At 27.7% G+C, this 25,223-nt stretch overlaps 2 protein-coding genes across 6 annotated transcripts in view; one reads left to right on the forward strand and one right to left on the reverse strand.

Annotated features, from left to right (window-relative positions):
• The first annotated feature begins 3,864 nt into the window (after positions 1 to 3,864).
• Positions 3,865 to 25,223, forward strand: part of LOC108753784 (BAI1-associated protein 3) — a 32,713-nt gene continuing 11,354 nt past the window's right edge. For 2 of the 5 annotated variants that reach the window (XM_018495680.1, XM_018495681.1), the window contains exons 1-3: positions 16,590 to 16,968; positions 21,446 to 21,604; positions 22,375 to 22,630. In XM_018495680.1, the coding sequence (XP_018351182.1) occupies positions 16,868 to 16,968; positions 21,446 to 21,604; positions 22,375 to 22,630 (516 nt within the window). In that variant the 5' untranslated portion in view covers positions 16,590 to 16,867. Of the gene's footprint in view, positions 4,107 to 16,589; positions 16,969 to 20,574; positions 20,843 to 21,445; positions 21,605 to 22,374; positions 22,631 to 25,223 lie in introns of those variants that run through there. The other 3 variants (XM_018495682.1, XM_018495683.1, XM_018495684.1) reach the window with 3 other exon arrangements.
• Positions 9,073 to 14,674, reverse strand: LOC108753786. The gene is given in 6 exon segments (XM_018495685.1): positions 9,073 to 9,354; positions 9,723 to 9,997; positions 12,444 to 12,684; positions 12,966 to 13,333; positions 13,476 to 14,209; positions 14,411 to 14,674. Coding segments are annotated over 6 exon segments (2,109 nt in total). The 5' UTR covers positions 14,621 to 14,674; the 3' UTR covers position 9,073.

Raw genomic sequence — 25,223 nt, forward strand, 5'->3', positions numbered from 1 at the left:
AGACGTTGACGGGTACGCGGGAATTTCAGTACCTTGGAAAACCTCTAAGGAGGTTACACTCGAGGGCAAGAGCTTAATTATGTCGAGATTTTACATCATATCGACTTCATGCACGCACAGCCTTATCTTTTTATTGATGACAACAAATATCATCTTAATAATACACGGTGCTTTAAAGTCAAAGAGAAGAACTAATTTAACCGAATTAAAAAAATGTTATGTTAATTATGTTATATTTTTTCTTGCAATTCGTTAATGACTAATGTGTGTATATAAGAGAGTAAAATCTTCGGATATTTCGTAATTACGCAATTTTTTTAACATGTATTTCTATACGTAAAAACTATTTTCACGCGTATAAAAATTATTGTAGAATTCTACTTACAATATCTAAATATAATGTGTGTTATTAATAAATTCACGTATTCCAACTGCCATAATGTACGCATACGCGTGAATAACACCTCTAATAAAAGTTTTACACTCGAAAAGCCATTATGAAGTTAAGATTAAGCTATAAATTTCAAATTTACACGCAACTTTTAAGCTATTCTCTATTTTACAAACAATTCATAATTGCATCGTATATTTCTTATTACTTAAACTTTGCTATAAATTGCTTTACTATATTATTGTAACACCGATAATTTAATCCTTTTAGATCCAAATTTTTATTTATCAAATAAAGAATCTAAATTTTCTATAAATTGTTATAATATCATGAATATATATTTTTATATTTGTGTATTTTAATTTAAATTAAATGAATTATAAAGAATTAAACGATTTTTTAATTATTTTGCTAAAATGTAAATAATTATATATGTTAAATTTATATAAATACTTTTATACATTACAAAAAAATATAAAATATGAATAAATTGTAACTAAACAACAAATTTCTTTATGCATTTTTACATGCATAAAGAAATTTGTTGTTTAGTTACAATTTATTCATATTTTATGTAATTCATGTAGTAATTTCTTTTAAAAAATAAAAATTACACGTACGTAAAATTTTTAGGAAAAAAAGAACCTGTGCATCGTTAAGTTAATTTCTTCGCTGTCTTATTTTTACAATGCGTGCTAGTCTGATAATTATCAGTTTTTAGATGGTGTATGTGTATATATATATATATATATGTGTATGTGTATTTGTGTGTGTGTATGTGTGTGAGGGAAGACAGAAGCAGGGTGAAATTGGCGACAAATGAATAAATTAAATGGTAGCTCGTACCGTAGTGGGGGTCCAAAAGAATTTCTATTGAAGCTCGATACCCACCCTCTTGATCGCCGCCCAAATGACTTGCGACTCACCCTTATTACGGCCTGAAATTTATCACGGAAATTTCGTGGAGTATTTTACCCGGATAATTGCTCCGCTTTATAAGAGCCACCCTTACGAGCCAATATTATAAGACAAAGAGGATCAGGCAAGACTTCTATTCACTTTAACAAAATTAGTTCGATATGCAGACAGATTAAACAAATCTTTGATAAAACAAATCAAACCAACAAGACTCTTTTAATTCTTTATTTTACGACATAGTTTCTATTAAAGTACTTTTAACAAATATCTTATATATAATTTTTTATACAAATTCTGAGTTGATAAGAAGATTTACAAATAAAAAGAAAAAATTATCCATTTATTTGTATTATACGATAGATAAGCTGATTGATTCAGAAATATTAGAATTAAAGAATTAAAATCAAGAAGTCCAATTAAGCACAGTTGATATTGTATAAGCAATGTACAAATCTAATGGATTTTACATTTCATTAGTGATTTCGAAAATTACATTAAAAAATACATCCTTAAATGTTATTATTTTAGTCATAACTAAATTTGACTTTCGCATCCATGAATCCATTAAGTTAACGTTGTTTGCATCAATCATTGATCGGTTCAGTAAATCTATCAACTGCGGAAACTAACCGAATTCACAATACCTGCTGATCGTGGCATGGAGAGGATCATTAACTAACTAAATATCAATTTCGATGGTAAATAGTAGTCGCGCTATCTATTGTTCTCAAATTGAATCCGTATCAAGAATGATCTACAACCGTGCAATCGCTGCCGCACAGGCGTGGACGCACGTATAAAATTCACGAGCGCATAATGCCATACGCATCCCCCTTCCATCCTTCCACCCTGAACAGCCCAGGAACGTAGGTATTGCGATCGACACATACAAAGCAGTCTCTCCCTTCCTGGACTCTACAGCATTCTGTTGCCTTACAACCAACGCTACTATCCTCCCTGGTCCCTCTTCACCGCCTTGGTTACCCTTGCCTCCTCCTCCGCCACCTCCTCCTCATCTTCCTCCTCTGGCTTTCATTCCACATGCGATATTAAAGCCAAGGCAATTAGCGGTGGGGGTTGTTGCGAGGGACGGCGAGGGAGTGCGACAGTTTCAGCCGGGTTTCGTAGTCATCCGCCTGGTGGGGCTGTCTCGGATATGATTGGCTGTCAGCAGGGGTTAATCCCTGGGCCCGGCCACACCCCGGCATGTCTCAATCCACCTCCATGAATCCGACCGACCGAGCTTTCCGCCCGGAATCCACTGAAAACGAGGGTGAAAACGCGAGCGGCAAGGATATACCGGATGTTTCTGGAGCGCGGGATAGGTCGAGCTCCTTAAGCGTGAAGGAGATAATTTCGGACAGATGATAGCGTCATCGAGCAAGAAAGACGGTAAGCGTATGCTCGTTTTTAATGATGTAGTAGTTAACGTGTTTCATTACGCGGATGAAAATTATGCGCTGGTTTACGAAGAACTGCGTGAGAGGACAATGAGAGAATTGTCCGCTCTAAAAATATTTAGAAATAGATGATAGAATAATAAGGCATCTAAAAATTATTTGAATAACTAATTATTATAATTCTCACATATGCGCTTTATATACCTAAATATAAAATATGAAAAGTTTACATACTCTTAATAATACAATTTTATTTAAAATAATATAGAAAATGATTATCTTGCAAATAAATCTATGATTTTTTCAACAATAGAGAATTATCTTAAAAACATAAGAAAATTTTAAAAAATTTGCAATAACTTAATATTTACTATAACTTCAAATCATCGATAACTATAGTTCGCATATCATAAAAAAGAACAAATTGATTAATGAGTTAAGTAGTAGTCAATATATACGTGATATAATTCTTAATCTCAAATGATTCTGCATCTCGATTACTGTTATTATTACTAATTATTGTTGTACCTGTTTTTATGATATAAATCACAAAATTGCATAACAAATAGTTGTAGCATTAGATAAGAGAAAATAAAGCAAAGTTTTAAACTTTCATCAACTAAAAGGGTCATAATATAAATTTTACCAGATAAAATAAAAAAAAAGAAAATCTAGAAAGTATAAAACTTGATATAAGGAGATGGTAGAAAGCAGCACTGCAAGTAGCAATACTGCAAATTATAAATGAAAATTTTTTTTGTTAAATTAAATACTATACTTAATTAATTATCATATTATCATCTATTATTAGCATGTATGTATCAAGTAAAATTAACTGTACGTTATAATAATACTATTTTTATTGGTTAATTATTTTTAACAACAAAATATATTACAAAATTTTTGAGAAACATATAAAACATTACATAATATATTTTAATTTACAGTACTAAGTGATTTTTATCAAAAAGTATTTATGTTTCTAAATTATCCATAACTGATGACTACGTTTTTTGTTACGTTCGAGATCAGAAATTAACTTCTGTATACTAACGCGCACTACACGAGTAATTATCGTTCTACACAGTTGCGGACTTTATATTTCTACATAAGCTCAATGCGAAGTCAGTATCCATACATTTGCGTGACGGGTAAGATCGATTTTCTGACATTCGCGCGTATGTATCATTTGTGTTTTTCTATTGACAGTGCGGAATATTGCAAAAGATTGTAGTGGAAAACGCTTAACTTGTTCCGCGATCAGATATCATCCGTCAGATGCTTTCTTGGATTCCGTGGATACGTACCGAAAATAACAAAGACCAAAATTATGTCAGAAGACGTCAAAATCCGCCGACGAAATCGATTCGAGCATTACTAGCTCAGTCCAGCATCGAGTAAGTATTACCTTGAAGTTTTTTGAATCATATCATCTTAAGATATTATATATGAATTCACAATTATCAAAATAAAGTAAATTAAATTTTTTAAATAATTAAACTAAATCGTTTTTATTTATTGCTTGCTAAAAAAAAAATATAATTTATAAACTAGTAGTACTGAATATTTAGATTGTTACATTATTGTATCATATGTGTGGGTTGATTTTTACGGAGTCAAGTAAGGTTAATTAAATTTCTCCGTAACAGCGATATGCGAACCTGTATTTAACTTGTGGTTCCATGAACATAATTAGTATTTATTTTTCCCGAAATACTCTTTGACGTATTATATTATTTTAATATCTTTGCACACGACAATGTGCAAAGATAACATTATCATATATTGAAGCTAAGACAATATTATCGCATATTATTATTGTGTTTATTTTTATTAAATAAAATAAATTTGTAACAATATTTATCTATATCACTGAAAAAAAGAAATGTTTAATTTTAAAATATTAAAATGTTTTATTCTTATCTCCATTTTTTAAACACTTAAAGATGTTTTAGTTTTAAACTTTTTCAATAGACAAGACAATATGTGTTTGGACGCATAGTATTTTAAATTCAAACACGTAGTATTTTGTCTATTGAAAAAGTTTAAAACGTCTTTAAGTGTTTAAAAAATAAGAAATAAATATATTTCTTTTTAAATAATATTATGTGCAATAATTTGTTTTCACAGATTTGATATTTAGTAAAAAAAAATTATTATATTAACAAATATCAATTTGCAATAGTAAATATGATCTATTTAATTAAGCAAAATTAGTAGACAACTTCTTTGTTTATTATTATTATTATTATTATTATTATTATTATTATTATTATTATTATTATTATTTATCCAGTGTAACATAAATATGTTGTAAAGTATGTATAAATAATTTAACAAACCGCACATAAAAAATAAGTTATAGATACGAGATAAATAAGTACATATATTATTTTATTTAAAAATGTAAAATAAAATAAAGTATTCTATTTGAAGAATACGTAGTATGTACTTACACACGTAAATGTTCTGATCTAATAATTGCACGGAATGTTGCTATGCAATTTGATATTCAAATAACTAGTAATTATCTATCATACGATTCATGTATGAAAATAAAATATAATTGATCTTATTATTTGCAAATAACAATGTAATAGGCTAATAATTAGATCAAATTAGCAGTATAATTGTCAAATTATTGAACCTATTGCATAGATTATTCTGTAATCTTTACATTTAAGAAGTAATATATGCGTTTTATATATAATAAAAAACTGAGAATTAAATATGAAATTATGAATTAAAAGTTAAAATTAGATTAGAAAGTTAAGATAAGAACAGAAAGTATTTATCATATTTTATCATATCTGTTTATTTTAATGTCTGCATTGACGTATTCACAGTCGTGCGTAATTGATATATGATGTAAACTAAACCGGAAACTACAATATTATTAGCCTTGGGAACTCCCTTTATCTTTCACGCATATTTCACGGGAATTCCTAGATCTATTTTCAATCTCACAGATGCATGTATAACATGAAATTAAAAACAACTCTGAAAAAAATATAAACATTATTAATTTCAATAAAATAATTTAACAGTAATATTAATTACTAAATATAATATGACTGCAACATTGGAATTATATTTAATTCAATTTTTTTATCCCGGATATTATTTATTAATTAACTGATAGTACGCATTATATAAAAAAAAAATTTACAGAATATTCTTGTACAAAGTTCTAAAATAAAAACTCATAATTTAACGTAGAATATAATAAAGACTTCTCAATATTTTTCTACATTAAAAATTGCAAAATTTAAAAGTGACTTATATAATATTTTAACTTCTTGAGGAATATCGACCTACTTAGTTTTGACATTTGACTGTTTAATGAAATATAGTATAGTACTAATGAGAACAAATATTCCGTAGGGAATAGTAAAAAAATATAAAAAATTAAATAGATCTTAATTTCACATTTATTTTAGCATATTTTAAATAAATATATTTGAAACATCAAATAAAATAATTTTTTCTGATCTTCAGAAATTTGTCCCTCAAGAACATACGTAATATTTTAATAATATATAATAAATATATTATAGTTGTAATATTTTATAATTAAGTATTTTTTTAAGTAAATATATAAATGTATATAAAAAATTAATTTAATATGTAAATAATTTTGCAAAATAAATCGAGTAAAAATATATGCAAAATATAACGCAAAAGATATAATAACTATATTTTTTATTATTCCAATTAACAAAGAAAGAAAGCGTGAGTAAGTAAACGCGTACATCCCTTCTCTTTGCGTATGCGTGCACAATTAGTTGGGATCCCTAGTGAACGTGAATACTTGATACCAGAGACTGTTCAGTGCCACTTTTTCCTTCACAGGGGTCGCGTACTAAATGAACGACGTTAGTCCAAGACTTTCTAGTTAATAAATCGCAATCACATCGCGTATTTGCAAATTATTATAAAGTAATGTGATAATACTAAGATAAAATCTATTACATAACAAAGTAGTATATGTATGTGCAAATATGTGTAGTTTATGGTTTTATAAGAATTTGTGCTTCAAGAGAAATTCATAATTTGAAGATTTGCAATAAATTACGATAAATTCAAAATAATTCACAAATACAGCCATGTTGAGCAATTTTGTAAAATTCAAATTTTATTGCAAGAAACAAAATCGCCAAAAAGATAACAAAACATATATTGAAGAGATAAAAAAATCGTCTGGAATCTGTGAAAAAGAGTATTCAACCAACAGAAATTTATCGATTATAACCGATAAGCATCCTGAATCTGATGTCACAGATAATGTTTGTCTGCACAAGGAGCACATTGATGCTACAACATCGAATTCTTCCAGTATGAATTCACAGAACTCGTATGTTCTGATAGCATGTGAAGAATCTATTATATCAAATGATACAAACTGGGAATTCGTAGACAATGACGATATCACTGAAAGTATAAAAAATAATAGTACTAAAAAAAAATATTGTAGTCCCAAATGTAGTAGCGCTTGGTTTCTAAAAATTCGTCGCGAGATTGTGAAGAACTGTCATAATAAAGTTTATCCTATGCTGTGTGTGACGAATGGGTGAGTGAAAAAAAAATTCTTTTTTTTTTCTTAAATAATAATAATATCAATAATCTTTTTTCTATATAAATTAATTAAACTATTTATAATTACATTATAGTTTGGTATTAGGTGAAATAAAATATGTATAATGATTACGACAAATCTCTTGCCTTGCTAGAAAATAACTTAATAATTTATTTTTAAATGCACATACACGTGTATAATTATTATACATAATACAATTTATATTATATTATCATATGTAATACAATAATACATGTCACTACATGAAAATCTATTCATAATGCTGATTTGTTTCTGTTATCAATTAGCAATACATCATCATTTCTAGAAATTTATTATTATCATTAGGCTATCTCGAGCGGAAATAATAGCGCAATATCAGTATGCAAAAGCAGTCTGTCTGTTCACATCTAAATGTGACGGATGTCCCATTACGATAATGCACTTCTCACGGTCTTTTACGGAGACACTCAATAGTTTGCACGTGGCAGGGGAGTTTAAAGACCCTTAGAAGTGCGAACGGAAAACCTGGCAGAGGTTCGCTTCTCGCAGGGAAATGCGTGGATGAGTCATACCAGTAAATAGTAGCTTGAAACATAACATGCATGACTAAAAACAGCACATAGCGGGAAAATATGTGCTGTGCGCTGTTTTCTTTATCTCATGATTTTTATCATTTTTATCATTTATCATATGTATATATATCTATCTATTGTATTATGGACAAATAAATATAAATTTGTAATAATTTAATTTATTTTATATAATTACCGTATCTCGCCGACGCGTTTATTTAGAGCGAGACATTATCATATCTCTTGAATAAATTCGTAAATATTATATTTATATTTTTAGATGATTCATGTTAACATTACGATTGTTAAGATGCAAATGTGATTTTAAATTGTAGAATAATTTAGAAATCAAATTCCGATAATATTTTAATGACTTTACGTGAAACATAAAAGAGTTATAAATATTTTGCACATGTAATATTACTCAAAAAATCTTTTTTTTATTCATAACACTGATCACCTCTCTATCATATCATTGCAAAAATCTATACATTACATTAGCCAGATAATCTTTTCAAGCGTCATATTTAATTTAGCACCATTCCGTTAATTTTTAATGATCAGTATATGCATAAGTATCCAATATCATTAAGAAATATCATTATCACGTAAAACTAAATATTCATTACGTATATTACGTAGTCACGTACACCTTTTATCCAGCATTGCACGAGTGAGCGCTACGTGTGCCGCGTGCAGGCGTGCGCGACACTCTTGCGCAGCACGTGTATGTAGTGGATTTCCTGCACGCATCGAACCTGAACGCAGGAGGGTTCATGACTCTGTGATTCGATATGCCTTTTGTGTCTATTCTCTCGAAAACAATACTTTCAACCTGTGCGGATAAAAACACGAGGCTTTTAGTGGCATGATGTGTCGACAAAGTCGCTTCTCAGCTTTTATTCATGTTTTCATGAATGTAAAGAAAAAAAATTGTAAGATATGTAATTTTACTAAACATTACCTACAAACTAAAACTCGTTGCAAATATAATCGAGAAATAATAAAATGCCAATTTTTTAAATGTTAACTTCTAAAATAATTAATTAATTTACAAATCATATTTCTATGTTACACCACTTTTATCAAATCTTCATTTCTTTATTGTTAATTTTTAATGGTTAATGAGTAAAGAAGTAGAAAAAAATTAAAATATACAATAGAAAGTAATCAGAAGAAATAAAGTCATTAAAATGTGTACTTGCATGTTCGATTATAAATTCATAACAGATTTAATCCATTCTCGATAATAGAAAACTTTGACGTAAACGCCAGCTACTTTTCCACAACCATGACCAAAAGACACAATGCCGTAAATTGTCCTTCTACTGGCCAATGCTCCTCCGGAGTCTCCGTAACAAGCATCTTTTCCTTGAGTTCCGTAACACAAATGATAGTCATCTTTGACAAGTCTTGCGTATGAAGATGTGACATTAATACAGGTTTCATATGGAACGTGCTGAACGTAAACGCCCATTAGAGTTTTAGCACTCTCTTTCTATAAATTATTTTAATTAAATTCTATGCTTTTTTTATTCTTTTTAATTTCTAATAATAAATTAATAGATACAAAAAATTTGAGACTTATCAAAGAGAGAATATAAATATAATATAAAAGGCACCAATAGCTTTTATATTTAGTAAACCAATAGTTTATATTATATATAGAACCAATAGTTTTTATTTAGTAAAAACATTCTATATATATGTTTGAAATCCTGCAGTTTTTAATTTTGTTGTTTCAATTATCAATAATTCAAACATTTGGTATTTTTGCAATTTATACATAAGTAAAAAATATACAAATAAGCAATAGAAAATGTTTAAAAAAGCACTTTATAAATCTTTACAATTTAACTTACTTACTTTTTTATCATTTATGTATCCCCAACCACAGATTAACAGTTCAAATGGCAATTCGTGGGTCGATCTTGGTAAATGAACTGGCCCGACTGTTCTTGAAAAACGAAATGGTGGTTTTACTTCGAGAAGTGCGATGTCGTGATGAAATAATTTCAAGCACCAAGAGTGATATGTATCATTATATACGCGAATGTTCGTCACTCTATGCACAGATCCGCCTCTATCTATTTTATTAGATCCGGCCCGTACATAATATTGCGTCGGTATCGAGATTCTAGAAAATAATAAAGTATCAAAATCATGAAGCATTAAAATCATTTTCAAAAATAAACTTATTATGCTCAGTTTGTAAGTTTAATTAAATATTAATACTCTAACAAGAATATGTTAAAAGAATTAATAATAACGAATTATGACATTAAAATCTTATTACAAACAATGAAGAGCAGTAATAGCCCATGTTCTCGACAATATACTGGCGCCGCACAAAAATCCATGTGAATTATGTAAAGACAGCTGCAAATATTATTTTTAGAAAACATTAGCAAATGGATAAATCATATCTAACATATATACATCGACGTACAGTTAAAAAATACTTAACCATAAAAGGTCTATATTTTATGTCGATTGGTTGTCCTCCAATAATTTTTGGTTGCGCTGTATATGTTGTATTTCCATCTATTTCTTTTAACAGAAAACCTAGAGTATACATATATAGGGAACATTGTGTAATAGAGCTTGTATTAATTCTAGTAGCACAATTATCAGCAGAATATTGTCCAAATATTGGCCCAATATTGGCCAACGTTTAATCAATATATCACTAATAAATTGCTATTAGGGAATAATAATGGAAATAGTGTCTATTTATTTATTACTATAATATTATACTACATTGTTAAAAATGTCATAAAATTTAATGTACCTTTACACAAACTAAATTCAATGTTATGAAAGTTATACTAAATTAAATTTAATGTATCTGTAACTGAAAAGTACATTTGTGTACATATTCATAAAATTTAATGTACTTTTCAAAAAATTTTATGAAGTTTAGTATTGTTACAATATAAAATAATATCAATTCTTTTCGCTCGTATATAACTTAGAAGTTTAGTTTTTTTATTAAACTCTATGTAGATTTGCATAAACGTTAAATTTAAGTTACTTGTAATTTCATTAACAACATTAAATATTACATGTAACAGAAGCAAATTAATTGTTTTTTTTAAACAGTGTATTATTTTATACATACTTTTATATAACTAGATTATAACTAAAAGCATAAATATTTGTTTGTTTTATTGTTAACAGTACTGTATAACATAAATAATTATTCGTACCGGCAAAATAAAGAACAATGACTGCTCCGTGCATTTTTGCTGACTGTGTCATCATACAATGAGATCTAGCATATGTAAAGTGTGACGATCTATTTCCCCTTGGTTGTAAATGTCAGACAAGATATATTTCGTGAACGTTTAACAGTAACAAACGATGACACTATCGCAATTACAGCATTACAATAGTACCAAGATTGAACATGATTTATGTAAGTGCTATAAGCAAAGTGATAATTTGAAATTTATCATACCTTGTCGCAACGAGTCAAATATTTATTAGCAATGAAATCATTGTAAAGATTCCTAGGCCGACACACAGTCACACATAATTCTTATATTTAAAAATATCTTAAGTACAATATTAAGATGACACAAATCAATCTAAGATATTTAGCATTTTAAGATATTACTTAACACATTCTTGATGTAAGAACCGATTAAAATATAATAGTTTTTATCTCAAAAACATGAAAATTGCAATTGCGTTTAATGTGCAATGTACACTATTGTTCATTAACTTCAATATATCTCCAAATTTATTGATTTCTCTGTAATGAATAAACGTGATACGTGTATTTTGCACAGAAATGAATTCACCTGCTATTATGAACATTTTCAGCACTCATATGCATGTATTTATACATTATTTACATAAAAATTTGTTAAAACTGTAGTTTTCGAAGAAACGGAATTAACAGTCAAATAATGTCTGATTAGAAATAAACAAAATATGCACGCAAGAGATCACGAGGTACTCGTAGTGATATCAGATACATGCTCAATGCAATTTTGAAATCGATTTGTCAACACATATATACAGTGATCAAATTCTCTCTCTCTTTTGTAAAACCATGTAAAATGATCTCGTAAATAGCTCCCAGGAAAGAGTGATTAATTGAAAAAGCGATTTATAATCAGAGAAAGTATTTATAACAGGTGAACTCATTTCTGTACAAAACATACGTATCACGTTATATATGCATATATTATATTATTTTAATGTTAATAAATCGCAAATTATTCATTGCTGCTCTCTCTTAAAGTAGCTTTTATTAAAATTTAAATTATAAGAATCATTTATTATATTTTAAACATATTTTGAATAAAATTTAGTCTTTACCATAGATATCGTCAATTTCTGAGAAATTTTTTCTTACAGCATAAAAATTAATTAATTATATACGCAGATATTAAATTTAATTAAATTATTTTAACATTGATAAATCGAAAATTATTCATTGCTGCTCTCTCTTAAAATAGCTTTTATTAAAGTTTAACTGTAAAAACTATTTATTACATTTGTAAATATATATTAAATAGAATTTTGTTTTTACTATAGATATTGCCGTGAATTCTGATAAATTTTTTAAAAACAAATATTTCGTTCATGTCCAGGTGGATTCCGTCAATTCTTCGAGATTAGATTCGTCTTTATGCTCTCCCAAACAAAATAATGTAGAAACAAAACTAATTGTTTCCATGAACATAGTAACCAATAGCAAGTTATTTGCCAAACATGCTAAAGTGCTCCTATAATTCCGACTTCGTACTTTACTTATATGATTCATTAAACGCATCAGTTTTTCGAAAATATTATCAGCCTCCTTTCTTATTTCTGCAGAAATAAATAAAAGAATTTATTCGTAAAATTAACTCTACTATTGCACAAATTATTATAGTTCTAAATGTTTTTAATTAATTTAGAATCAATTAATAGAATTCGAAGAAAATAAAAATGTTACTTGCTGAAACTGTTTCGATATCAAAGTAAAATATTTTTTTAACAATTTTAAAATAATTTTAAAAAATTAATAATTGTTATAGTATGTATGTATATAATTATAATTAGTATGTTGAAATATTATCTTTCTCATATGTATTAATATAAATACTTACGACCTCTCTTAGAATAATTCACGAGTTGTCTCATTTGATCATTTTCGTCAAGTTCCTCCTCACTTGCACTATCTGAATCTGTTATACTTGTATTAACTAACGAAATATCAGTAGTAGTTGACGTTTCGATGTCTGTATCATTTAAATTTGCGCATCCAAATAATTCCAAAAGTTTCATCAGCCATTTAGACAAGCAGGAGAGAATGTTATAATAATTCTGCCATGATTCTTTAAAAGAACTTCTAATACCATGGATAAGAAATTGTTGCGTTTTTAATACAAAACGATTAAAGTTTCTAATAGCAAGCATCGTTTCCCTTAATATACCATTTTTATATATATTTAATGATACAGACATTTTTCTATATCTAAAACAATTATTTATATAAATTTTTAAATAAATACTATTTTAGTTATACATTTTTAATGTTAATAGTATAAAATTCTGAGAAGTTATATCGTGCACTGTAATAAAGATTAATAAATATGAGTTATTAAAATATCATTAACCTCATAGCTACTCTCTTGTCCTTAACGGCATTTTTCGAAAGCGTATTCAACTTCCTGTGGCCTTCCTGGTAAATTGCAAAATACTTACACACATCATACGTTAATTGTCTTCCCCATTTGCTTCTCGAAAGAATATTCCCGAGTTTATTTGCAATAAGACGAAAAGGTGATCGTTTAGATATCCGTTGGTCTAAAATTTTTTCGTAAATATATTTCACTTGCTGTGTTGTAGATTTCGGCAATCTTCGATAAAACTGACAGTTAATGCTCGCATTGTCGATATTAATTTTACATCCACTTAAATTTTCAATAACAGTTAACCATGATTTGGTAGGAAATCTATGATGATCGATTGCTTCGTACGAGTCTTGATCTCTTGATAAAGATACGCAAGTCACGAAATGTCGTAATTCTTTGATACAAACGCTGTAATGACTGACCCTTTCAACAAGTGAATGACATAGCAACATGTACAATTGTTCATTGGTTGCGTCGTTACTTGATGTAGAATGGATGAATGCTTGATCTAAGCGAAACTTAAACAATTTCACAGTGTTGTCGGGTGAATCTTTCGCTAAATTTATAAGAGCTCGATCGAGATTAAAAGATGATGTTGGATTTCTCCTGTTTGTTACTGGCACCAAACATTTAAATAATTTTTCGCTAAAACTGGTGGCGTCATTTATAGTACTGAAAAACGTGAAACTCTCCATCTTCTTACATGGTGATAAGTCCTGAAATAAATATTAATAGATTGTGTTATTTATATGATTGTCCTAATTCATAAATAGATTGTCCAAATGTTTTTTTCTCAATACCATCGATAATTAAATGGTTGCTTTTGAAACTATAATCTATTTACGTACTTATATCTTAAGTATAATTTCCATAAACTTCTAAAACAAACTTCTCTCTTTTGATATTTTTGAGCTTACCTTATTCTTATATAAAGTCATATTATATGTTTTGAAATAATGATTGATCGCAAATCCAATCTCTTCTCCTATTCCAATCAAATCGTATAATAGCAGCGATCCCTGGACAAGACTTTCGGTAAACCAATTTTTAGAAATTGTAGAGTTCCATAATGTTTGTTTATATTGACGAATTGATGCAGTTAGTCCGCTAATTTGCGCAAATTCCATAAGTTTTGCACGTATAATCTTGCTTATTTCACTAATTGTGCTTCTCAAATTGCCTCCATTGGAAGACGACAATCTCAGGGTTATTGGTTGAGCGAATGATCCAGTTAATCTTGCTAAGAAATGTTTTATTATTACTTCCGCATGTTGAATCTGTTTTGGATTTACTAAAACAAATGTTGCAATATTCGGTTGATTCTTTCGAGATGCAGACAACGTGGAAAACGTTTCATTATGATAAATACTTTCCGTTATCACACAAAATATATTAATGTCTGAAAAAAATTATAGAAAGAAAAGAACATCGATTATATTGAGTGTATATTTGTTATTGTAATATAAAATTAAAAATAATACACTACCGAAGAATAGAAACAAAATAATCAATTTGCAACGCATCTTTGAGCTAACTATGTTTGCAGATAAAAGCTAGTTCGCTTTTATGTAGATTTTTTCAGACGAACGTCATGTAATTTACCGTGAACAATAGAAAATATTTCTTGTACGTTCAGTTAAACTTATCTCGTTGCTGGCTATCAATTGACGCATATTATAAAAATAGAAAATTTATGCTTTCATTTAAACGGACGTTAACGCTGTCTCATATATAACATGATGCGATAATGATAATACAAGGTTTATTTTCGAGACATTACAGAACAATAATTAATATTTATAATTTTTATGAAAAAATAAATTAATGTCTGATAAAGGTTAAAGCTAGCATTCTCATTTCCGTGCAATAATACTGCAGAAACATTATTGATGTTTGCTTCAACGGATTCGTAGTGTATGTATGTATGTATAGCGAAATGGCGTGTGGCGCCTGCGTTCAAGAACCGCAACGATCGCGACGTCAGTCTGGATAGCAGCTTTTACCAGGAATCAATTCCTGCACAGGTACTGGCCTAGAATTAATAATGGAGTGCGTTTGCGTTACTGTCTTCTGGTGCCTACGATAAAATAAAATCGCAAAAGATATAAATAGAACTAAAATTCAGATAGTCATTGAATTATTAATGATAAAAGTGATATTATATATTTTTTGAAATTAATTTTATTTTTTATATAGTTTATTGGCTAATTAAATATACCGTTATGTCAGTGTTATTAATAAAAAATATTTTTTATTTATTTTTATATTTTTAATTTTAAATTAATTATCTTGCCACGATAAATTTTGGTTCAGAAGTAACACAATACCCTATGTGATGTCAAACTTAATGCATCTCTGCATCCGTGATTCTTCGATATTAATCTTATACATGCCTACAAATAGATCACCTGCATAATAGATGATATCATCGAAATGACAAAAACAAACTCCACGAATGTTGAATCACGCAAATGCGCGTTTCAGACGATTATTTTATTAGTCTGACATCACATTACGATAGATAAATCATAGATGAAATAAACCGAACAAAAATTTCTTTCTCTACTTAATTCTCATTTAAATATTAGCCGAGAAGAATAAACATACAATAAATTTTAATTTTTTGTAGATATTTACTAATTATCTAGAGTTGATTTCTTTAAATGTCAATCGTCTAACTAGTTAGTTAATTCTTTGTCGCTTTTTTGTAACACATAAAAAAATAAAGAGTCAAAAAACTAAATTGTATAAGAATACCAGCAAAACTCTTATATATATATATAGATAAATATATATTCCATTTAATAATTTAATATAAATTAATATAAATTAATTTTAAACATAATTCTCAATATATATAAAAAATAAATTCTCTACACGGTGTCATTATTTTTAAAAAATTTGTATTTTCAAATAAATGAAAAATATTCTTAGACAAAATAATATTGTAAAATTAAAACTGTTTAAATACAAAAACGCTTTATAAAATGTACATAATGGGTAAAAAAACTGAGAATGCTTTCTCGACTTGATAACAGGTGCCATCTATCGGGCGACCAAGAAGTAAAGTGAATGGTTGAATGTTCCATTCAAGAATAAATGGAACGCTTAGTAGTTGCATCTATACCAGGCTTATAACTCCAGCCGGCATATTTCCGTTGCAAAACATACTTAAATTTCCTACGTACATAGGGTCAATATTTGACAAAGAATGTTTCTGTGAGTGCACGGTTAATGTACGTACACAATTTTCTGCAAGTTCAGCAACTATAGTTAAGAATCGTATGCTTAAAATAACGGTGAAGTTCTTGAAGAATACTAAATCGCATACAAGTGCGTTTTGATTTATTGGGTGAGAAAAAAATCAAGCGAAGATGGATGAAGAAGCTATGTGGAAAAATTTTTATCACAAGATCGTAGAAGAGAAATTAGCAAAGGAAAACGAAAAAAAAGAGAAATCGGAGCATGAGATAAGGTAAAGGGATTTTATTGCGTTTCATTATTTATGTTGACTTTTAGTTATTTTGTACTTCACGTACTTTGACGGAAAACACTGTAGATTTTCTACAGAAAATTTTATATTGTTTATTGAACGAGAGAACGTACTTAAATTATTAAATATCTTAAAGTAATAGAACAAACACTTAAATAATTTTATAAATATTGAAAATTAATTATTAATAAAATAATCTTACATAAAAATTAAATGTCTATATTTATAACAATATTTGACTTAAAATAACGCATATTTATAAGAATAAAATAATATTTATACATAAAATTTTATATTATTTCGACATATTATTTTGCAATAATACTTTGTCTCAGATTTATGAGTAAAGAGAGAGAGAGAGAGAGTCTATATAAAAAACTTCTAATATAAGAAATATTAATCATCTCAAATAAGATTAATATTTCTTATATTAGAAGGAAAAAAATATTTAAAAAGTTATTGGTACAATTTGTTTTTAACGTGTTACAATAATTAACAGATTATTATATTATAAATTGACAATATACAAATTTTATCTACGTTTAAATTATTCAAATATTTGGAAATAATATTAAATTATAACATCAAGAAAAGCAACGTGAAGTTATAAAATATGACTTATTTTTGGCACAAAACTGGAGCGTCGATAACGATGAGCCCTGCATATTCATAATCTTCATGATTAATGATAATGCTCTACGATAAACGAGATGTGCTCTTAACACATTGGTAAAACCTCAAATTAAATTGTCTGTAACTAGGCGTGTATGTAGGATCTATTAATAGAATAAGACTAACATTGAGAGTTCGGAGGAGGAACTACGCGGCGACTAACAGGTCTGAGTTCTATACCTGTAGGCAAAACGTATAAGTGTATCTATATATACATGCGGCTGTTCCACATGTTGAGATCTGGTGTCCAAGGTCGGTACAACGTTATATGATTCATAGTTACCTCCTGTGACGTCTTTATAAAAGATACTTAATTACTGGCGTTACGTGAGGAACATGAAATCGATCATCTGTAAAAGAATTTGATTATATTAATAAAAATAACTTATTAACGCACGAATTGCAATTTGTATCCGGTAGCTAAAATATATTTTTAAGCGCTTCTAAATTTACTAATTGTATTGCTTATTCATAACTATATGTCATATACTTATTATATATACAAAACACATTTATTGCACATTTATTATATGTACATACATATGTGCGTATATGTATATACGTATAATTTACATGTTTACTTAATTTTTATTATAATTGTAATTGTAATTTAAGCAAAATAGTATGTATGTAAAGATGATATATACTTAATGCACATATTTATTGTATAAAGCATATTTAATTACTATAAATTGCTGTCATAATAAAAATAAAATTTTATAAGAATAAAATTAATTACAAGATAAAAAAGTCATAAATGTATACTATATTCTATAATAGTCCACTCTCTTAGGAAGCATAATATCGAGTCTGTTTCTATTTTTATTATATTTCCCACGGTCTCCCACAATTTCATGACATGCAGCGTGAAATAGCAAGCACGTCACAAGTGATCGAGGGAATTCCCTGGGTTTCCTCAATAGGCAAATTGATGAAAAAGAAGTGGAAAAGCATATTAGTTCATCGCTTTAGGTAAATAGCCTGCGAATTGTTGAAACTTAGCTTGTTTTTTCAGATAGCATCTGATTAAATTGAAACCTTCAAAGTTATGATATCATCAATACATATATCAAACAATTGCTGAAGTTTGTTAAAGTGATTGACGAGTGCTTCAAATTGAAGTAATGACTTTTTTTCCAATAAATATGTGTTTGTACACGTTAATTGTAAATATTATGTAACATCGTGCTGTTGGGAATTTGTAAACTCGTAACATTTTAAATTGCTATAAGATTTAAAATGTTATATGTTTATGAAATATCAAAAACACAAAACTTTTTAAACGTTTTTAACAAAATTAAATTCGACAAATTATTTTAAAATTGTTTAATCTAAATGGTTATTTTCTGTAAATGGTTATCTCTTGATAAAATAACATATACATCATATACTTACGTCACAAGTAATATAGATATTAGTAATATAGTAATATAGATATTATTGATAAATTTGAAATTGAAAACACGAACGTTCGCCTGACAGTATTATTTCGAGGTCATTCAGCTTATTGAGGGCTGTCTATAGCTTATATCACAATAGACTTTATCCTTATTACGTGGATTGAAATGCAAAATATTTTAAGTCAATCAACATAGCTAAATAAAGTAATCAAAGTAATTGAATCCAAACACATTTACACTGAATAATACAAAAAAATATAATGTATAATTTTTAAATAAATTCCTAAAAATATATATTTGTGTAACAGAGATTTATTTCATCAATTTTACATAAATAAACCGTAAATTTGCACCAAGTATAAAACAATTTGTAGTTTGTATAAGATCAGTTTAGATTAAAATCGATTATTGATTAGAAACACAATTCTGGTGGATCATCTAACCTTCTAAATTACCATGCCGTAAGAAATTAAAAGTAGATGATAAAAATATAAAACAAGATCGAATAAGCCTACATTTTTCAAACGTTGGTCGACCGCAGAATACTCAAGTGGCATGCGATACCATGAATCATTTCGTTCTCGAGTTAAGAATAAAAGAGGCACAGAAGGATGCAATGCTTTGCTTTAAAAAAAAAAGGAATGCAGCAGTGACGCAAGTTAACGAACATCTATTTCTTGTTCTTCTTGCTTCGTAATTTGAGAACGTATTTCTCGTTTCGTCTTTGTAAACTGTTTACAGGTCACAAAATTTATATGACATTCTAATATGTTCTTAATGTCTACATACAATTGTTAATTGAACAGAAGTTAAATTTGTTAATTACGTTTTATTGTTTTTTCTTTTTTCCGATAAAAAGGAAAAAATTATTTAGTTAATAATTTTGTTTTTTTACGCAATTGTGTTTCTTGAAATTAATTAAAAATTGAAATTTAAATTGAGCTGCAAATAAAAAAATTAACGTGCCGAGCTTAATAGTTATCTAGCGCACGTTATAAATTTGAGCTCTTATCTCTCAAGTTATCTTATCTGATATTACACATAACCTGATATTAACAATTAAATATATATAAATCTGATGTTAACAATTAAATTTAATTACATAATGCATTTGTAATTATAAGTGTTTAAATTTAATTACATAATGCATTTGTAAATTCCTAAAATAATGTTTAAAAAAAATTAAAATACTATTAAAAATCGATAATTTATATAGACAGCATTAAATATTGCATAATACCTTCATAATATGTTAATAATTGTAAATCCTTGAATCATAATTATCTTTTATCAGTTACGTATAAATATTGTCATTATTATTACGATAGGTAATAATTATAATTATAAACCCGTTCGAACCATTGCAAATTACGTATTTCAACTTCTCTCGTCTTTGTTAATTATTTATATAATCAAATCCCACTCATGTCCTGGTTCCTCCTACTTACAATCACCTACTTGGTACCTGTTTCCCACTCAAATTCTTATCCAGTACATAGATAGACATGGATCAACGCATATTTGTTAAAAATGTTCATGTAAATCTAAACGAGCTGATTTAATTCCATAGAATCTGTAGGCTGTAATTAGCGAACATGGGAATTCAAGTAACTCAGCAGGGAATCCTGCTCCCCGTACCAGGAAAATATTGTATAATTAAGTTTCCAGTTTATATGACCAAGCCATAGTGTTGTGATAGTCAGTGTAAACGAAGCAGCGGAACGTGAATATATAACTTCTAGAAGATAATTTAGATTTGAGAAAATAATTCAGTCTACTGAAATGTGAGCACAAATGTCACGTTTGATTCAGTTATCTTGCATGTTATATTGTCTAAAAAAATTCTTTGAAAATGATATTTGTTAATATATTGCCTTGTGTCTTATCAAAAGAAATATTATATTTTGCAACAAAAGTTTGTCGAAGTGCAGTTGATTAGTGCAAACGTGTAAAGAATACATTTAAATTTTTTGTAAAAGATTTGCTTATTAGTTTCATAACTCAGTTTTAATTTTATAAAATTATATTTATTATAATAAACTTATTTTTAATTTAAATAGAAAAGTAAATAATATTAAGCAACTATATTTTTTATCACGTTTTTTAAAACAATGGTGAAACAGTTTACTCATCAAATAATTTACACATTTTTTTGTATCTTGTTGTCATAAGAGAGTGATAATAATATTTAATATAAAAGATATTATATAATTTATAAAGTATATCCAATTATTTTTACTTTAGTATATTTTAGTTCGAAGTAATATATTTAAAATTGTCAAAGATAAATTTTAAATGCAAGAAATAAGAATTATTCTTGTTAATAATGTAACGCGATTTTTCTTGCCTAAATTTTCATTAGAAGACGTGTTGTGTTTTTGCTAAAGGACTAAGAAAAGGAAAATGGCTCATTTTGAAAAACTGAACGAGAATCATCCTTACTATGTGATCGCTGCTTTGCGAATGTCTCAAAAGCCGGAAGCAAAAGAAGTGACCGTCGCAAGATTTTATTGGAAATTTGCGGCATTCAACTTTATTAGCAAAAGGTGAAAAGAGATGTTCATGTGTATGCAATGTCCATTGATAGAAAAGCTTGCATTGCACAGAAATGAATGCTTTTAGCACAGAAATATTTTATGTGGTTTTTTGAAGCCATAAGCCATGCTTTTTAGTTTGCATATGTAGATGTATGTGCTCGCATCCAATATATTTTTTAAAAGTTTCTCCCACATATTTCCACCTTTTTTCTTTCCCAAAGTCTGATTTATACATCGATTTCGTTTGGAATATCCCACTGACAAATATTTTATATCTAAATAGTCATAATAATAAAATCAGCGAATTATCCAGCGAAAAATAATCGTCAATTAGACATTAATATCAAATTGTTGTCGTAATCATCAATTTTACGTCGATTCAACATTAATTTAATAAAGCATTTTTCACTGGGCATAATGTTTAAAAGCGTCATAAGGTATTTTTAAATTTATTAAGTTATTTACCATATGTAAATTTTATATTAATTTTATGTTATAGTAGTATAAAAGCATAAATTTATACGCTTTTAAATATATTCTTATATAATATATTATATAAATGTATTATATTATATTCTACTCACAAACACCAACTTCATTATATGTATTAGAATAAATTAGAATACTCTAATTATATATGTGCTCTAGGATATTTTTTAGTTAATGTATTAGAGATATTATAAAAAATTTTATAAAAATATTTAAAAGATATGAAATTTTGTAATTAAATTTCAGAAACTATTAATTCATTATTAATCTGAAATAATATCTTATTTTAGAATACAAGAATCAGATGGCGGCTTTTTCGAAAACCTCGGCACACTGCTCGCAGAAAAAGCTCGTGCTCAGGAACAAGCAGAAGGTCCACTTCCAGAAAAAAAGGCTGCAACGCAGGAAGAAGAAGAAGAAGAAAATAGCACTTTAAATGAAGAAGAAAGTATCGATGAACCAACTGAGGCTTTGCTAGAAACTGACAGTGATAGAGATGAAAATGAACATGCTCGAAATTTTTTGGCCGAATCAATGGGTTTAAACGTGAGTAATAAAATCTTAAATTAATTATTAATATGACGTGAGGTAAATTATAAATTTTAGTCCATACAAAATTCTTATAGACAAATTCTTATTCAAATAATGATAAAATATCACACTGCAGTCCAAGTAGCAAGCTGACGTTATTTGATATCATTTTGATGTCAGAATGATATTAAAGACATCCAAATAATGTCAGTTTGCTACCTGAAAATTTTATTTTATTATTATCAATTAAATTTAAAAAATAAAATAGTTATTTCTTTTAAAGCCGAATTAAAAGTATTATAAACTTTTATAAAATTAAATAACTAAATTCAGATTTCAAATTCAAGTATAGAGTTCAAAATCAATAATGCATTGTCAAAACCAAAAGCATGATTGATCTTCTATTAGAGACAATATTAGCGTTCCATTTTGAGATTCTAAGTCTAGATAGATTATTTCAGCATCTACTTCGGAATATTAATGACTACTTTTGGCAAGAGAACGAATTCTCATGTGTTAATGGCATGTGAAGTGTTTCGAGAATATGAAACTGAAAATATTTCGAGTAGTTCCATACCGCTTTACCTACGTCAATAGATAACTGGTAGCCTGTTCAAGATCAAAACGACTTTGCTTATAATTCTGAAGATCTTTTATATAATGTATTATACACCGTTTAATTTGAAACAGATTCGTTGTCATGGGAAAGTAACTTAGGATGATAATTGCATTAATTTTTTTGAAATAAAATTAAATTCTTAAAACCTATCTTATCATTAATCTATGTTTTTAACAAATGTCGGAAAAAATTTTTACACGAAAAGGACGATTTTTAAAGTGAAAAAATTTAGCTAAAATATAAAAATATACGAATATGAAAATAATTATATATAGAAAAAAATTTATAAAATTGTTAAAATAATTATGTAGAACACTTAAGCATAATGCACAATAATGTAAAAAGTTTTGACATTCTGGCAATCAGTTTGAACATAATCATTTAGATAGTCGAATAAAATTATTTTTAGATTTATATTAGGCTAAATATTTAGATATTTTAATAAAATCCTTTGCATGTAAAGACTATTTATTACAACATATTAGAACAATTTAAACATTAAAATTTACACAGATAGAACAGACAGATTTAGAACACTTATAAATTAATAAATAATAGTTCTTGTTATTTTGTCATTAACTTCATAAACATTATACAGCTATTTTATAAACTTATTATTACGCGTGATTCTACGCTAAGCGTATTCCCTGAATTATTACTGCATAACATAGTTAAATTTTTGTATTTATAATAAGCATTTATCATTTATGCTCCTGTTCGTGGGATCTTAACTTCATATTTTCTGTATGGTGATACACGTCCTGCCACAATTGAACGACCAGTAATATTGATTTTTCCAAAGGTCTCAGTCTGGCAGGGAAGCTAGTCGAAGTTAGACGCTCCCTTGCGTTGCCATGTGAAACGCTGTTATAATTTTCTTTGTTCAATTTTATCTTTAATTCGATTTATTTTAAAATAATGCATTTGACCGAAGTGAACAAACACTTTTTCCTAAAATGGACGTAAAAGAAGAAAAATGTGTAAGTCTGACATAAAATATATTAAATTATTTTATTAACACATTATGTTTATTTATTTATTTAGTAATCGATTAATTACAAAAATATTAATTTAATTTATATAAATTATAGTCAATTTGCAGAATAATATTTTATTTTTGTATTCTGTAATCACAAATAGTTTCGTCATAAGAAATTCATTAATATAGTGAATATACTCTTTCATATATTTTATTCTGCATGATATCATACGCAATAAAATGTTTCAATAAATTTTTATTAATTCAAGAACAATCGCTTATTCTGGAGGTTCAAAGTCAGACTTTGATACAAAATCGATAGCAATTTTCTCTGTATAATACTCGTTTGTACACTCTCTGTACACTTGGGTGTTATGCCTTACGCTTAATCGAGCAGTTAAACTCCATCTGAAATGAGATCCACGTGTGCGTTAGCAAATGCACTAATACGAAGTCGTCTAGTCGATGTACGACGACTCTGATCTGTTGGTCCATCTATTCCTGGCAGTATGGTGCTCGCCTTCGTAAAGTTCCTGTCTTGTCTTCTCACGCTGATTATCCTGATCATCTTCTTTAGCTTCATCGCTAACTGTTGTCGTTCAATTAATTATACAATCGATTCTCAAAATATATTTATGTCAAGAGATACATTCTCTTACAGAAGAATGAAACACAGTGATATTATTTGTGTGTTTCTACAATTAATAAGTGATTTAATTAATCAAGAGGGTTGTGAGTTTTCCTTCAATTAATCCGTTTTAAATTATTAGAAACAGAGAGAGTTTTAATATTTAAAATTTTCGGTGAGTTATGCAAGAAATGTGTACTCTGATGTTAAGTGAAAAACAATTTGCTGTCCTATGAATGTGCCCCTTTAGAAAAGTAAAACAAAATGTGTATTGTCAAAACAATTGCAAATATTTTATTGATAAAATATGTGTGATATTTTTATTATATAATATTATAAATTAATTTTAATTTAAAATTAAATTATATTTAAACACGATTAA

Source organism: Trachymyrmex septentrionalis, unplaced genomic scaffold, assembly GCF_001594115.1.
Source record: "Trachymyrmex septentrionalis isolate Tsep2-gDNA-1 unplaced genomic scaffold, Tsep1.0 scaffold71, whole genome shotgun sequence".
Classification (NCBI taxonomy): domain Eukaryota; kingdom Metazoa; phylum Arthropoda; class Insecta; order Hymenoptera; family Formicidae; genus Trachymyrmex; species Trachymyrmex septentrionalis.